Below are 16,896 nucleotides of genomic sequence, written 5' to 3'. Positions count from 1 at the left end.
CATAATTTCATTCTTCTTTATAACCGAGTAATATTCCATCATGCATATACCACTTTTCTTTATCCATTCATCTGTTGAAGGGCACCTAGATTTGTTCTATAGCTTAGCTATTGTGAATTGAGCCACTATTGAAGTGACTGTGTCAGTGTAGTATGCTAAGTTTTTTAGGTATATACTGAGAAGTTGGGTCAAACGGTGGTTCCATTCCAAGTTTTCTGAGGAATCTCCATACTGCTTTCCAGAGTGGGTGCACCAATTTGCAGTCCCACCAGCAATGTACGAGTGTACCTTTTTACACATCTTCACCAACATTTATTGTTGCTTGTACTCTTGATAATTGCCATTCTGACTGGAGTGAAATGAAATCTCAGGGTAGTTTTAATTTGCATTTCTCTAACTGCTAGAGATGTTGAACATTTTTTTTCATGTATTTGTTGACCATTCATATTTCTTCTTCTATGAAGTGCCTGTTTAGTTCCTTTGCCCATTTCTTGATTGGGTTATTTGGGTTTCTTGGTGTTAAGTTTCTTGAGTTCTTTATATATCCTGAAGATTAATGCTCTATCTGAGGTGCCGGTGGCAAAGATTTTCTCCCATTCTGTACGCTCTCTCTCCACATTCTTGATTGTTTCTACAAAATTTTTTTATTTCCCTCCCAATACCAGGGTATGGACATTCCCAATACTGTAATTACCCACCATCAAGGGGCAAGGTCAGAAGATTGTAGATGTGGAAGGAGGGACCTCTGCTAGAAGTCCCTATCAACCTGTTCACAGTCGGTGGGAAAAATGATGTCCTCCATCTGGGAATAGCACGCTTTTTCAAACTCTAAATGGAAACTAGGTTAAAGCTGTAAGTAGCTCCTGGGAGGTAAATGTGGACACACTTAATTGAGGGCAGAAGCTCAAGCAGCCTGAGCAGCTCAAGGAGTGGGCAGGTCTGCGGGTTCCTCTGGCAACAATCATCACGAGAAAATCGGGGGTAACTTCTTGCACCTGGGTCCCTAGAGATTCCTCTTCTGAGGCTTCTCCTCCAGTCCTGTCGATTTTCAGAACCACCTCATGACCTTCCAATTACTTCTTTTATTTCTTCAGAGAACTAGAGATGATTCCTGTTGCGTGGACTGAAGAAACTTAATGCTTAGATCAAATACAAAATCAATGTCTCCCCATCCTCGGGGCTTGTGAGACACTTCAAGGCCAAAAAATCCTCCTGGAATTTCAGGAAAACAAAATATCCACACGTTGTGCTTCCCCATGTCACAGAAAGAAACACAGGGAGTCTGCTTCTCAGGGGGTGCCCCATCCAGACGTCCTGTGGTCCCAGGTCTTACCACTGAAATCTCCTCATGGAGCTGGGGATGGCCACCTTTGTGCTCCTGGTTAATACCTCATGGCCAAGGACAAAGCTTTCCTTCCTTCCATTCTGGGAGGGCAGTTGCCCTGACCTTGGGCCTTAGCTGTAACCCCCTCACATCAGTCTGATTCTGGGGAAACTAGTCATCTGTTAATGAAGGGTCAGGACAACACTCTCTCACACAGGGAGACCAGAATGTTAAGGCTGATGAAGCGCAGAACTTCACATTAGTTCATGTATGATAAATGCTCAGTCGAGGAAGCTTTTGCTGTTACTATGGCTGTGTGATTAAAGAGCACAGAGCGTGGTGGTCTGAAGAACTAAGGCTCTAGTTCTCACACTCAAATCATGAGTCTTCTTCTGACCACTGAAGGGCTTGGACAGGAGGCTGTGCCATGGTGGCTCTCAGTTATCACATCTGCGATCCAACATCCCGCAATAGCCCCTGAGAAAAGGAAGCCCAGGGCCACACAGAGGCAATAGATTCCACAGAAGCTTCCGTTGTAATAACCAGAAGCCAGAAGTGACCTGAATACCTCCAGTGGGTGAGGGGATAAAGACACTGAAGCAGGGGAAGCTTCAGGAAGAAATAGTTACTCAGCAAACACAGGAAGGAACTGCCAGGTCACATAAGAGCTGGTGGCTCTCAGCAGCACAACTCGGCCGAGCAGTTGGCCTCTGAGGTCCTTCCCTGGAACCCCAGGGCTGGGGAAGCACGAGAACAAAATCAGAACCACCCTGCAGTGAGGCACCCTGCAGGATACCCAGCGAGTGTCCCTATAGCCACCAGCCACCAGAACTAGGGAGACTGAGAGGCCACCGTAGACAGGAGGAGCCCAAGGAGGAGGATGAGCGTGTGACTCCCACAGCTCAGATGGGATCGAGGAAAGAGATGGTGAGGGAGAGGCTGCGAGGCTGATCAGCTCTGGGTCTGAGCCGGGCACAGCGAAGCATGGCTCCTTAGAGGCAGCAAATGCACTAACTCCAGAGGTTGGTGACAGGGAGTCTTGGTTCCTGTAAATCCAAACAGTCCTGTGCATAAAGACTCTCCAAACTCCCTTCAGAGCTCTTAAATGCAGAACCTCATTCAGAGAAGGGAAAAGAAGGAAGAGGGTCAGGGAATCCCCTGAAACAGATGGGGACTGGGGGGAGGAGAAACAGAATAAAATTGACCAAATTGTGCCACGTGCTTGTGTGAGTGAACCACAGGGAATTCTGACAGCTTTGTGGATAACCTAGAACACCAGTGTAAAGACCTATCGATAAATAGAAGGAAGACCAGGAGTGTAGAGGAAGCGAAGGGGGGAGGGAGGGAAGACGACTGACAAATTGTCATCCATGCAGGTGTGACCATGTCAGAAGAACCCCAACACCACACAAGACTGTGATGCACTAGCAAAAAGGGTCACGGAGAGGATGACAGGAGCTGCTAATCCCAAAGTCTTACAATGGTGCCTGGCATGGGGAGGCACAGACACCTATCTGCTCACACCCTGCTGCCACTCTCCTGACTATAGTAAGGAGATGAAGGACTTTGTTTACAATCTCTTGTTGGAGGGAGTATTGCTTTTATTGTGAGATTATGTTAATCAACAGCTGGTGCAGAACAGGTAGCTAATACCACAGATACCACAGCTGTCTCCTGGGGAGGAAGATAACCAGGACACAGGAGCCACCAGGGCCACCAAGAGCAGCACCACAAGGACGGGGCACACAGGCAGAGACAGAGGGGAAGCATGTGGGGCCAGGAAGCAAGAACTCTGAAAAGTCCACAAAACCTGCTTCACTGCCTGGGCCCTGAGCACATTTCCGTTTGAGTCCACCTCTTTATCTGAGAAGGCTGACCCTTACCACAGGAGTGATCTGGGAACAAGCAAAGAAGGGCAAAGGAATGCACTTGGGAGGTCTCAGCTGCTACCCAGGTGACTGGAGGGCAGGCTGCTGCACTGATACACACAGACGCACATCAGGCTGTTGGTGCTGCTGTTATGGTGGCTTGCTGATATGGTGGGGCTGTAAGTCAGGCCTCCAGTGGGGCATGCGCATCCTGTCTCTCTGAATAGACACTCCATCATGAACGTTGCCCAGGCCATGGACACTGGCTCTGTCTGTCCTCTCCTCCTCAATAAAAACTCAAACCTGAAGGCCCTGCTGCTCATTGGGTAAGGACCAGAACCTCCCTGTCCAGCTCTGGGATGCCCAGTGACTCCAGCTGTGGCCCCTTCCATGAGGCAGCCCTTCCTTGTCTGTCCCTCAGGGTGTCCATCTTCCTGCCCTTCGCCGAGCTTCTCTGGGCTTGCAGCTGCATCCTCAGCGCTGTCCCTCAGCCCCAGGAATACATAGGCTACTGCAAAATCCTGCCAGTGTTTGGGGGCTCTGTCATAAACATCTTCTCCATGACCAACCAGGATGCCTCCAAGCAGCTGGCGTTTGCCCACTAGCCAAGTGGCGACAGGACGCAGCCTCTGAGGTTTTCCCCCAGTTACTAAAGACTTGGGCACCTTGCTGCTTTATGAGACCCCCTCTGCTGCTGCTCATTGAGTTGCTGGAAGCCACTACTTTTCCTGGGACCCAGATTTAGCTTAGGCAAGTGGATCCGGTACAGACTAAAGTCAATCCATGCCTGGACATGCTGTATTTCCAACCTGGGCACAACCCAGTGGGCAGAGAGGGAAGTGACTCAAATGACTCACTTGCCCCCAACATAAACGGTCTGGATGACATGGGTCAGGAGGGAACCTCAGGCACAGCCTATATCTCTGTCCATCCCAGTGGTTTTTAGCACAGCCAATAATAAGCAATGTAGTGTTCCCAGCTGGCCTCTCCTGTTCTGTCACCACAGTATGCAAAAGGACTCCCTGGGGTGGGGGGTCTCCACCCCTCCCAGAGAGTTCGACCCTCTGGCCAGGGTGAGGCTGGGCATGCAGGGCCTGTGGGACTCCCCATGTTTCCACACCCAGTCAGGTTGGGTGTGCTCCTGGGAGGTGCTACTCATGCTCACTTAAATGCCTAAGGATGGATGGTGATTTCCCACCCCAGGACCTCAACAGACTCTCTTCCTAGCACCCTCCACTGACTCATTCAGAGAGTCCTGTCCTCCACCCCCAGGAGCCTGTGAGCACTCAAGGAAGCCCTCTGCAGACCCAGGCATTCCCTGCTCTCAACTCTCTCTCCTCAGGGCAGGGGGCTCAGCTCCACCTGGACCCCTGATCTGAAAACTTCTCAAACAAGGGCGCATGCCCAGGCGGCTCACTGTACTCCTCCCACCACTCCAGGACAACTCTCAACCATTGGTGTGGCATTGTGGATTTTATCTATTTCCTGTTTTTTTAGGTAGAAGGGCAAATCCAGGCTCAGCCACTCTGTCTTATCCAGAACTGAAAGGCTCGCTTGTTCTCTGTGCCACTGTGTGACATTCCATTGCCCTGTCTCCAGTGGGGGCTGTTACTAACAAACCTGCCTCACAGAACCAGGCTGCAGCTTGTGAGGGACAGGTGTGCTCATTTATCTCAGATGTGCACGTGGGAGCAAAGCCAGTGCTTTGTGAGGTGAATGAAGCTCAGCATCTGTAGAAACTGCCAAAAGTCATTTCTGGCCCCAAAGTGGCTTCCCCACAACACACTGTGGGTTCAGCTCAGCAGAAGTTTATGACAGAGGTATTTCCCTGACTGTAAACTGCAACAGTCAGTGTTCTTAGTAAAATATTGTACTTCACACCAATTACTTGCTGATGGCTACAGAGTAACCCAGACCCTGACCATCCTGCGAGAGCCAGAGGAGGGGACCCTGCCTTCGTCCTCCTTCAAGAGCTTCCATCACTGAAGTCCTGGCCACCCTTCACCCACCACTCAACTTTGAGATTCTCTCCTATTTCTGCTTCTCTTAAAAGCCCATTTTCATATTCTCTACTTTGTACAGAGAATAAAACAATGTCCCTTAAAGGAAACAATAAAGAATAAGAAAATCTGCAGATGCCTAGTGCTGAGTTTCAATCTAACTTCTGCTCTTTATAAAGATTTCTATCAGAACTCAGGAAGTCTTCCAAGTGCCCAAAAGTCAAAGTGCATGGTGCTTACAGCTCTGGGGGTCTGCATGCTCTGAGGGGTCCTGCATGCAGCCACCTGCACAATGGGTCACGTGCCACCAAGTGGTGTGGCTGCTGCAGGCTCACCGAGGGCTGAGAACGGGGAGCTTGTAGGCTTCAAAACAGCTGAATTAAGGACATGCCGTGTCTTTCCTCTCAAAGACCAGTCTAAGCACTTTCATGGCTCCCAGGGGTGAAATAAATGTTAACATAAAGCCCAAGTACCCCCTAAAAAGTAGCTCAAGGTCTTTTGGGTTTAAAAGATGCAAGAAGAAAAATGCCACCCTGGTTTTATGGAGACTAAAACACATCAATACTTTGAACTTAGCAGAAAGAATGTTGGTGCATTTGCTAACTTGTGCCGCCCAAGCAGAGCTGGGAACATTACCTTGGCGCTGGCACTGAGGCAGAGGTGTACCTTGTTGGGTGTTTGTGGACCTCAGGCTGCATGTTTAAAAATGCCCCAGGCAGGCTGAGGAGCTGGGGTGGAATTACAGATGCAGGTTCTGGTGCCTCTCAGAAAACAAACAATGGGGAAGGCTCCTGAAGACAAGTCTCCATCAGCCACTGGCATTCCATGGATCCTTCCCCAAGTAATGACAGAGGTTTCTAAATAGGCGTTGGATCTCTCCTCCCGGGTCCTCACTCTTTCCCTGCCCCCCTTCCTCTCTCCCTCTGCTAACTTGGGCTAACAAAAGGGAGATTTCTGTAAACCATGACAGAATTCTGAGAGGAGCTCAAATACTCCCATATCACGTAGTTTTAAAGAGACATGGTATCAAGTGTGCAGCCAGGACACACTGCCTGCTGTCAGCACTGCAGAGACGTGGAACAAGGAGTCAGGGGGCATGTCTATCCTGCCCAGAGGACTTTTCCATAGCCTGCATGTTCCTGCCTTCTTGACCTGCTAGGTGGCCTAGAAAGACCCTTATGACAGAGAATGAGCATCGCAGACAGGCATCAAGTGTCACTCCTACACGCGGATGGACAGGGCATGGCCCCTGTGAGCTGTAGGGGAAAGCAGCAGGAGAATCCTGAGGCCAGCACAGCCACCCTGGTCCACAGACATGACAATGCTCTAGCAAAGAGCCATTCCAAAGTGGGGGCGGCCAGAGAGAAATGGTCAGAACCACTGCCATCACAGCCGCCCCAGGAGGAGGGCCCTGTGTCTCACACCTACCCCCAAGGGAAACTGTCACCTCCCAGGTGTCAACATCCCTGTTGTCACCAAGGGTTCCCGTGGCCTCGGTGGTGTAGAGGGTGGCTGTCAGCTGCCCCTGCTCTGCAGCCACAGGGGCCTTGATGGGTGCAGGGAGCTGAGGGCTCCACACAGGGGTCGTCAGTTGTCAGGTGGCTGCTGAAGCAGGGGCAGCCAGCTCGAGTGCTGAGCTTCAGAGAATACCTGAGAACCTTCCAGGAAAGGAAGGACCTCAGCAAACCTACCCTTGTGAAATAGTAACCAGTCTGCTAACAGGGCTCCGCTTCACCATGGGCCCTGGAGACAGGCTGCAAAAGTTACTTGTCCACGACTGGCCTGCAGTCAGGCTGTCCATAGCCTCCATAGCCTCTTTGTATTCTCTGAATCCCTCAGAAGCTTGTAAATGGCCACTGCTGGGTGCTCCCTATGACAATCTGATTGATCTGAACCCAGTTACCATTTAGCCATTGGTAGGCCTGATGCCAATGGAGTCAACTAACAGGACACTGAAAGCTGTCATGATGAAGGCCCTCTGTGCTTGAAGCCAGGCTGCACAGGGCCTGATCCTGCAGAGCTAGAGGTTAGTGTGTCCTCAGAAGCTCCTTGTCTTGGCCTACTTTCTGTTCCTATAAGGGAATACCTGAGACTGGATGACTTACAAAGGAAAAAAACCTGTTGTTCATGTTCTGGGGCTGGGAGCCCAGGACTGAGTGGCTGTATCTGGGGAGGTCCTCATGCTGCTCCCACTCGTGGCAGAGAGTGGGAAGGTGAGCAGGTGCCTGAAAGAGGCACAGAATTACTTAAAGACAGGATTCACAATCAAAACAAAAAAGGGGAAAATTTTGCAAAATCTGCAGAAACAAGTTTAGAAGAGAGAAGAGGGCGCTGCACTCTGGCACTGGCTGGCCTCCTCCCATGAGGAAGGTGTGAAGCCACCCGCAAGGGCCTCTGGCAGCTGAACTGGAGCGCGTGGTTGGGTGCTGCCTGCCCTCTGGACAGCCTGCAGTGCATTTTAAGCCAGTGCCCTACTGGCTGGCTTCCTGACGTTTCTCTGACTGCACACCAGGTTCCTGGAGCTCCATCCAAACACCACGACCAGGACTGCCTCACCCAACGTGGCAACTTCCCAACTCCACTAGGACAATCTCAGGGGTGTCTCATTACCACCACAGGAAAGGCAGGCGAAACCCCAGCCAGGGAAGCCAGGCTTCCCTCGCCAAGGCCAGGAGGACAGGGTGGGTGGGATGGGAGGTGGGTGGGCTTCAAGTGCCCTCATCCACCACTCACCCGGTCTCCTCCATCCACTACCTTGACAAATAAAACTTTGCACCTCCGTTTAATAACACCATTGCATATCCCTGTTCTTGCAGCATGGCACACCATGGGCAGATAAAAAAGCCAATATCTATTTCAAAAAAAATTATATATATATATTTTTTTTCTTGAATTGCTTTAACAACCATTTGTTTTCATAACAGAGTAAAACAATACCAAAAAACTGGAATTCTGGCTCTTGAATCCTGCCTCTAACCTGCATTCTCTGAGGCCCAAAGCTAAAGAACTTTCAGTTTGGAGAGCAAGCTGACCCCAAATTTCCTTCTGATTTCACCTTCCAACCCCTGCTTCTTAAGGACTCTCAACCCTTCTCCTTGACCCGGCCATGTCCCTTCTCTAAGCAGAACCTGCTGTCTTAGGGGAGAAGCCCCTCCCCTCTCCACACACCTGGTTTGGTGACCTACCTGCAGACCACAGGGAAAGCCCCACTTCTAGACCCAAAACCAAGCATCACAGTGCCTTGGCCACAGTGACCACTTGAGGACAAGCATACAAGCCATGCCCTGCCCACACCTCTCACAAGCCCAGTAGGAAAAGATGTTTTCTCTGTGCCTCAGCTTCTCAGATGGGAACTGCTGCAGTTGGGACTCTTCGTCCCCCTTGGAGGAAGCCATCAGGCAATGAGGCAGCCACAGGAGAAAGTAGCAAACTGGGACCCACGCTGAGGGGCAGATGGGTCCTGAACCCAACAATGTACTATGTTCCCTGTGGCAGAAGGAGTGTTCTCAGTCACAGCCACCAGGGGACTCCTACAGATACATTCTGCCTCCCCACACAGCCCGCCTCCACCACCTTCATGGTTCCCCATCTTTTAGGCTTGTCCCAGAGCACCCTGCCCCTCTCCCAGATGGTGCCTCCTCTGCCATTCTCCAAGTCGAGCACTGGCTTTCCTCAGCTCCCTGCATGGGCAGTGGACCCTTCCCCTGGGGGTGGGGCTGCCAGTCACCTTCCCATCTGCATCCCCGCAGCCCCAGACGAGACAGAGAGCCCTGCACACAGGAGCTGTCCCCCAACCCTCTTTATGGCCTTTGATCCTCCAGGCCCCTGGCTGTCTGCAGAATGCCCTCCTCCCTTCCCCGGCTCCTGCCTTGTCCCCTGCCTTCCCAGCCATCCACACCTCCTCAGGAGTGGGCTGAGCTGTGCCCTCTTTGTTCAGACCTGTGGTGGGATGCTTGGTGTCCTAACCACGGCAGCCAGAGAGGAAGGACAGCTCTGTCTTCATGTCTCCTGACTCCTTGCTGTGACATCAAGAGCCTCCTTGTGACTCCCAGCCTTCGAGGACCTCCTGGGCTGAGGGGAACAGGTGCTGTCATTCTTTGTAAAGTGTCTCCCATGGCTGCAGACCTGCCTTTATCCTCACTAGCCAAGCATGTGTGGAGTAGGAGGACAGCTGCCCAGACAGCTTGCCTGTGGCTCTCAGGAAGAGGCACACACTTTTATTTAAAAAGAAGCCAGTGGAGTGGGACAGACAGAGAATAGGTCCTACCCATCACCTTCACAGGACCAGCCTCCTGCTCACCTCTGCCCTACGGGAAGGGCCCTCCTGGGCCCTCAGAATTCTCAAGACAGCCAGGCTACAGAGGGCACAAGGTCAGGCCAGACATAATCCAGCTTGGCCATTGGGACTCCCTGTCCTCTCCTCCTGGTGCAGGTGGCTACAGAGCTTCTGGGCTCCACGGTGGGGCTCCTCCAGCCCTCAACCTCCTCTTCCCCATGCACACATAAAGGTGACAGTGTCATCCTTCGCACCCTGAGGAAGGAGTGGGTCACGGTACACTACACCACAACCCCCCTCTGAGCCTACATCACCACACCCCTCCCCGTGCCTGCATCTGATTGCTCACCTGATGCTGGGCCCACTGACCTGCGTTCTCTGGGGCCCAGTGGCTGCTTTGTCTCTGCCTATGGGCACAGTCCTCGGTTCAGAGATCATGCTCCATAAATGTCTGGTGAGTGAATGAACATCAAATGCAAACGTCCATGAGCCTACACTGACATAAATAAATCATGGCGTAGATAAGTAGGGTCAGCAGACAAGTCTCCTACTCAGAGGAATAATTTACGTCAATAAAGCATCCTCAAGCAGAAGGCAGAGCACAATGCCCCTCCTCTTCAGGGAGAGTGCAGTATGGAAAGGGAGGGAAGGCAGACACTGTGGTGGAGAAACCTGAGAATTATCACACCAGCCAGGTAAGAAAGGGTGGCACCACCATGCTAAGCTGCCCCCACAGTACAGGCCTTGATGTGGTGAGATGTAATGACCACGTCATTCTACCCCAAACCCACTGCCCCCAACACAACATGAGGAGAATATCAGACAAGCCCAGATCAATAACCCTCACAACTGCCAAAGTTATCAAAAATAAGGGAAGACTGAGAACGTGTCACAGCCCTGAGGACCCCAAGTGACATGATGAGGAAGGCGCCATGGTGGGACCCTGGAACCAGACAGAACATTAGGAAAAAGCAGAACTCTGAAGAGAGAGTGGACCTAAGTTTAATAACAGTGCACAGCACTGGCTCATTGGCTGTGACAAATGGCATACTTACACACGATGATATCTTAGTAGCCCTCTTGTCAACAGGGGACACACTCTGGGTCCCCTCAGATGGCATTGAGCCCATATATGCCATTTTTCCAAGGCATGGTTGTCTACGATAACATTTAATTTATAAATTAGGCACAGTAAGAGGAAAGCAAGAACTTACCATGGATCTTAGCAACCTTCACACAGTATTTTTTTCTTACTAAGTTGTCAGTGTTTACCTTTTCACATAGAGGAAGCACTTTCCAACTTCACTATGGCATTTGCCAGCATCACTACAATTGAAATTTGGAGCCATTATTAAGTAAAGTAAGAGTTACTCAAAAACAAGCACTGTTCTATAACCATGGCTGATCTGATAACTCAGACAGCTGATTAATTGGTGGGTAGCCTATACAGCATGGTCACACTGGACAGAGGGATGATCCATGTTTTGAGGGGATGAAGCAAGACAGTACAAGATTCCTTCATGGTACTCAGAATGGCATGTAGTTTAAAACTCATGAACTATTTCTTTCCATACACTTGTAATTAATATTTTCAGGCCATGGACAAATGAAAGCAAATCTGAGGTTAAGGAGGACGACTGCAATGGGGGAAAGTTACACTTTCTATGCAAGAACCATCTACACACATGCTAGAGCTAGAAGGTGCCTGGAGGTCAAAATCTTCCCCGATGACCTTGGGTAATTCCCAACTCCTCCCTGTACCTGGAGCTATAAAATGAGATGATCACACTGATTGTCTTAAGGGGTTTCTAGATGAACTCTTGTGGGCTATCATTCTATGGCCTACATAAGAGTCTGGTAAATTTTATCTTGAAAGAGCCAGATAGTAAATATTTCACATTTTGATTAAGCTCTCCATCACAGCTGCCCAGCTCTGCTCTTGCAGAGTGAGCGCTGTCATGGAGGATGCGTGGCTGGGTTCCAGTAAAACTATCTCCAGAGACAGAATGATGACTCATTTCTGCCGGCAGGTCATAACTCTTCTGACCCTGATTCTAGACTACTGGTTCTCAATGTTGACTTTTTTTAAAGCGCCAACATCATTATTTAATTTCTCTGGAGAATGGTCTAGCCATAAAATTTCTAAAAATTCCCCAGGAGGATTTAAGTGTGCATGGAGGGTTGACTCTGCTTATCCATAAGAAAGGATCCAAAAGGATTCCATGGGTGGGATATGAGATAAGTAGCTGAAGGTTAGCTAAGAAGATTTTCTTGTGGTTGAAGTGAAAATAGAATTGGGACACTGAGTTTCCTAAAAATAGAGCACCATCTTTCCACATGTCCTCCATTACTCAACGCAAGAAGCACAAGAAGCAACCGATTCTGACAACCAAAAAAAAGGTCTATATTCTTCAGTGCCAGCCGCACAAGTCCCTGCTGGAGGCCACTTACTGTAGAATGTGCCCTGCCTCTGAATGCTGGGTAGGAATTCTCCCAGGCATGAGCTCACACTTCTCCTGGGTAACTTTGCATTCACTGTCTTTCATGAGCCATGATCTTTCGATTTTGGTCTTCTGTTCCTGCCAAGTGCATTCTGTGGCCTTCCCATATTTAGTCTTTCCTTCTTGGTGACTGTTTTTTTTTCACATTTCTTAAAATTACATTCCCCAGCCTCTCTTTTGCTAACATCTATAACACAGTTTTGACCAAATAGATACAAGCCAATGTTGCCCGAGAGCTTAACCCAGAAGCTGTCGACAGGATGACCACAGCAGAAGACTTGGTTTTCATCCTTTGCCATCTCCCCTCCCATTGGGATGGGATGTGGAGCTGCCATCCTGCTGTGGAGAAAACCAGCCATGGGGTGAGCTCATGGTAGGATCAGCAACAACAAGATAAGCTACGGTGACAGTAAGGAAAGCTGTGGGAGCCTGGATCCTTCATGGCATTGTGGGGTCATCAGAACACAGCACCTTGTACCTCTGATGGACTTTGGTATGTTCTTAGCTGTTGGATGTTCTGTTTGCAAGACTTCCTCCTGCTCCGGGTTGGATGTGACCTTCGTGCTACCTGACATTCCTCTAACTCGGCAGTGAGTTCTAGGGGGTGGCCTTGCACCTTACAGATGTCTTGCAGCCCCCTGCAGTGCCTAGAAAATGCCACCAGGAAACAGGTCTGACATTCAACTACCCACTTATGGGGTGGCATCAGAGGGTATGACAGTAAGATGTGGCTCCATAGCAGTGTGAGCTGGACCAAAGCCCCTACTGACCCCGAGCTCTTCAGAGGACACTCTTGGCCCATGAGGCCTTGGCCCCCTACTCACCAAGGCCCCAAGATATGGCTTTAGTTCTGCAGAAGCTTCATCAAATTCTCATGGAGTTTGATCATTAGAATGCTTTTTCCTTGCCCACTTCTGACAAGAAGGAGGTTAACTAAGGATCAGGATGATGACATCATCATCCAAGGTTCCTATATTGGATGTTTCCAGAAGACTGTGCCCCAGAATAATTTGCAAGATAAAATTGAAAAATGCATCTGCTATCCCCCAAAGGGATTATATTTGGGAATCTGAAGGATTCTGATTCTAATGGAGATATGTGAGCCCACAGATGGGCCCCAGAGATGGGATGGCCATCCCAACCTGACTGACGTAGTGCTAAGTAGTTTGATAATATCTGAATCTTTACATTCTATCTGTGTCCAAAATAAAAAGGAGGGTCATTTCTCAGGGGCTATAAAATAACTGCCATTATTTCTTTCCAGATGAGAAGATATTCTTTCTCACAGAAACCAAGGAGCTAGATAGGAGCTCAGCACCCAGGGAAAGGCAAAGTTACCAACTCCCCTGGATTCTCACCTTCTCGTTCTAAGAGGCAGGTAGCCTCTAAGATGCATGAAGACCCTTCTCCCTGGAATTGAAGTCCGCAGGGTAGGTTTGATCAAGTGACAGACTCCCACCACCCAGAGCATGGCAGGAGAGAGGAGACGTCATGGCCCAGGTTACATTACAGAAGGACAAGAGCTTCTGCCCTACTCACCTTCCCTGGTTTGTTCTCTCTGCTGGAAGATGGCCAAGGCCCTGAGCTCCTTCAGGAGCCGCAGGATGTGGCAGCCCTGGCTCCTGTCCAGTGGCGCCTCCCAGAGGCCAGGCCTTTGACAGGCTGTGCTCAGGGTCTTGACCCACGGGGACTGTGAGGTAAGAAACACTGGCTGCTTTAAACTGTTAGGTTTTGGAGAAGATTATGATGATGTAATAGACACTTAATGTAAAGGGGAAGGTGACCTCATATTTCAAATATGAACTATTTTCTGTCAGTTTCCGAGGAATGAATTAGATAAACATCTGTCAGCTCCTGAACTCAAGATTACTATAATCTTTAAAAAACAGGAAACAAGCAAATTGTATCTACTCTTTTATGTCAAAATGAGTCCTATTATTATCTAAAACTAAAATGAACTTATAAAAATATAACAATTTTAAAAATAGGAAACACAAGAAATGAGGTAGAAACACATTCACAGGCTAATGGCTTCTTTCGCTACAGATTCTGAAAATAGAAGATTTTTCAGGATGTGTCGCTTGGCCACTGTACCCTTGAGGGAAAATGACAGTTACAAAAATCTCTTGTGAAATTTCCCTAATAGCATGTGCATCTGAGGTTACTATATATGGTGGCATCATCAAAATAGGCCTCCTAATTGTGACAAGTAAAACAACATGTTTGTGCCACTGAGAAACATTTAGCAGTCGGCACACACACCTGCCAGGGATGGAGGGAGGATGAAAACTGCCTTTGATTTCATTGGCATTTGTCATCAACTCCTGAGATGGCTGTCACTTCCGCTGACTTGGACTATGTTACTACTCAAGCGCAGAAGGACAGACCTCCTGAGATGCCCTCTAATGGAACTGCTTCCAATTTCTGAGAGCATCTAATCCATACCAAAGCCTTAGCACCTTTAACACTCCCCAAAAGCACTTAAGACAACCCAAAATCCATCCCGAGCCTTTTCTAAGTCCTTCATATTTTAGAGACCTGGGGATGTCCTCCATGTGCTTCTCCCAAATCTGTCCTAAATAGAGATCAAAGAGTCGCCAGGCTGTTATGATCTTTATATTCCAATTACTGTGTCTTAATAAATGAGAAGATCTCTTACTGCTTTTTTGATTATATATTTATTTAGCCATGCTACAAGTGTTAGGTGACACACGTTTTCATAACTTAAGCCAAACTCCAAAGAAACTAGTGGGGGAAAGAAAACCCCACAGTAACCCAAGACAGTCACAACCACTCAGGACTCATGGGCAGAAATTCTCACCACAACTGTGAATTTCAAGAGCGTCCTCTCTGATTCCATTTCTTTCTTTCCTACTCTAGAATGGATGCCAGAAAAGGTTTTTTTTTTTTTTTTTACTTTGTTATGTTTTTTAAGGGATAACCTATTCTAATTTGTATGGAAATTCAAACTTCAGGGCCTCCATATAGAATGGCAACCAAGCCTTTCCTTATATATCCCCTTCCACCCTTATCTTTGTCTGATGGCATTAGAGTCAGGACCTCTCGTTTCCTCTGCATGCATCATCTTGCAGGCCCCACCCAGCTGCATTTAGCCTTGGTAAAACCATCACCAGAGATAAAAGTGTGACAAGGCCAGGCCCATTGGGTTTTTCCGTAGAATTTAAGTCCTACATGGAGCATCTCAAAAGCCAAAATTGGCAAAGTTGATTTTTCCAGCACCTGGTGCCCCCAGAGCTACTACGTTCATTGTTCATCTGGAGGCTCTCTGATGTTTTTTTTTTTTTCAGTACTATCAACTACCCAGATAATCTCCATCACCGCTGTCATTCAAGTAAACCATCTGACCTTGGCAGATGCACCCTACAAGTACTGATAAAAGTTGTTGCTCCCAGTATAGCTCCACTCTGATCCCACTAGCCCATGTGTAAACTCTATGCTCAAAAATCATCCACTGGAAACAATTCCTCTAGGAGAGGGAGCCGCTGAAGGGTTTCCAGCAACTGGGGGACATGATTAACTTGTACTTTAGCAAGATCCTTCTGGCTGCTGCGTGGAGAATGGGCTGGAAAAGAGTAAGACCCCCAGCAAGAGGCTCCTGCAATAACCCAAAGGAAAGGAAATGTGGCATGGGCCAGAAGGAGGGCAGGTGAAATTGAGGGAAGCTGTTGGGTTTTCGGCATGTTTGGAGGGATTGACAGAACAGAATTGGTTCTGGAGAGTTTGGGGTGGGAGGAAGAAAGGAGTCCAAGGAGACCAAGAGCTTTTGGCCTATGCTATTGGAAGCATGGAGTTACCATCTCCTGGGATGAGGAAATGCTTGCATAGAACAGATTTAGTGGATAACTTATGGTCAGATCTTAGACATGTACTTGAGATGCTGTTCACCAGGCAGCAAGAGATGTTAGACAGTTGGAAGTGGAAGTCTGTACTTCAGTAAGGGATGTGGGCTACCGAGGGACACTGAAGAGCCACCTGCCATTTGAATCCCTGAGACAGACGTAGATTACGTAGGGGTACATGTCAATGGAAAGGAGGTCCAGAGTTGATGCCCAAGAGATTCCAAAATCTAGAATGAGGAGCGAAGATCAGTGACAGAGGCGGTGAGTAGCTGGAAGGTAGGAGGGGAACCAAAAATGACTCCTGTCACAGAAGTCTAGTTTAGCCAAGGAAGAGAGCCTCCTGCTCCAAATTCTGCCCAGGGGTCAGGTGACAGGAAATGGGCAGCAAGGCAGCCATGTAGCCACTCAAAAGGGCCACTGTGCCCGTTCTTGTTTAGGACTTATGGTTCCCTGGAGAGAAGTTTGGAGACGGGGTGAAGCCCGCCCCTTAGTCTCCATCATTGAGACAAAAGCCCCTGCTTGCCCACTCCAACTTGATCCCGGGGCATCCTGAAACACGATGATTCAACAAAAGAGCAGCTAACATAGCTTCTTCCTAAGATCACAAAGAATGCAAGGAACTGAAGTTGTCCTGAGTGTCAGTCTCCCTTAAAGCTCTTAGTTACAAGAAAAACAGACCAAATGGATTTCAGAATAATAATAATTTAAAAAAAATAGTTTGACTTTAAGGGGGTGGAACATAATCACAAGGTGCCGAGTTACTTGAGTCTGCAGAGAGGGGAAAATGGACCTCTGCCTACTACAGGCAAGTAATGAAGGGCACTGACCATGGGACCCAGGTCATATGCAAACATATGCATGCACTTACATGCATGCACACACATGCACACGTGTCATTGCTCTTACACACGGATAGTGTTTGGAGATTATGAGTTTTAATGTGCACTGAAGCATTTCTTTGCTGGGGCTGAACACCTAGGAGTAGAGGTGCCGAGAGGCAATGGCAGTCTGGTAAGGACGTGATGGACTTCATCAGGAACCACCAGGCGCCCCCCACTCCACACCAC

The 16,896-nt window shown here is 48.7% G+C and overlaps 1 protein-coding gene across 1 annotated transcript in view; it reads right to left on the bottom strand.

Moving 5' to 3' along the window:
* Nucleotides 1–6,413: 6,413 nt before the first annotated feature.
* Nucleotides 6,414–16,896, bottom strand: part of LOC144368845 (transmembrane protein 132B-like) — a 140,645-nt gene continuing 130,162 nt past the window's right edge. Inside the window, 3 exon segments of the mRNA XM_078027882.1 lie at nt 6,414–6,448; nt 6,621–6,756; nt 7,298–7,417. Coding sequence (XP_077884008.1) covers nt 6,414–6,448; nt 6,621–6,756; nt 7,298–7,417 — 291 coding nt within the window.

Source organism: Ictidomys tridecemlineatus, chromosome 2, assembly GCF_052094955.1.
Source record: "Ictidomys tridecemlineatus isolate mIctTri1 chromosome 2, mIctTri1.hap1, whole genome shotgun sequence".
Taxonomy (NCBI): domain Eukaryota; kingdom Metazoa; phylum Chordata; class Mammalia; order Rodentia; family Sciuridae; genus Ictidomys; species Ictidomys tridecemlineatus.
The sequence above is the reverse complement of the archived record's forward strand: the minus strand, read 5'-3'. Positions and strand labels throughout refer to the sequence as shown.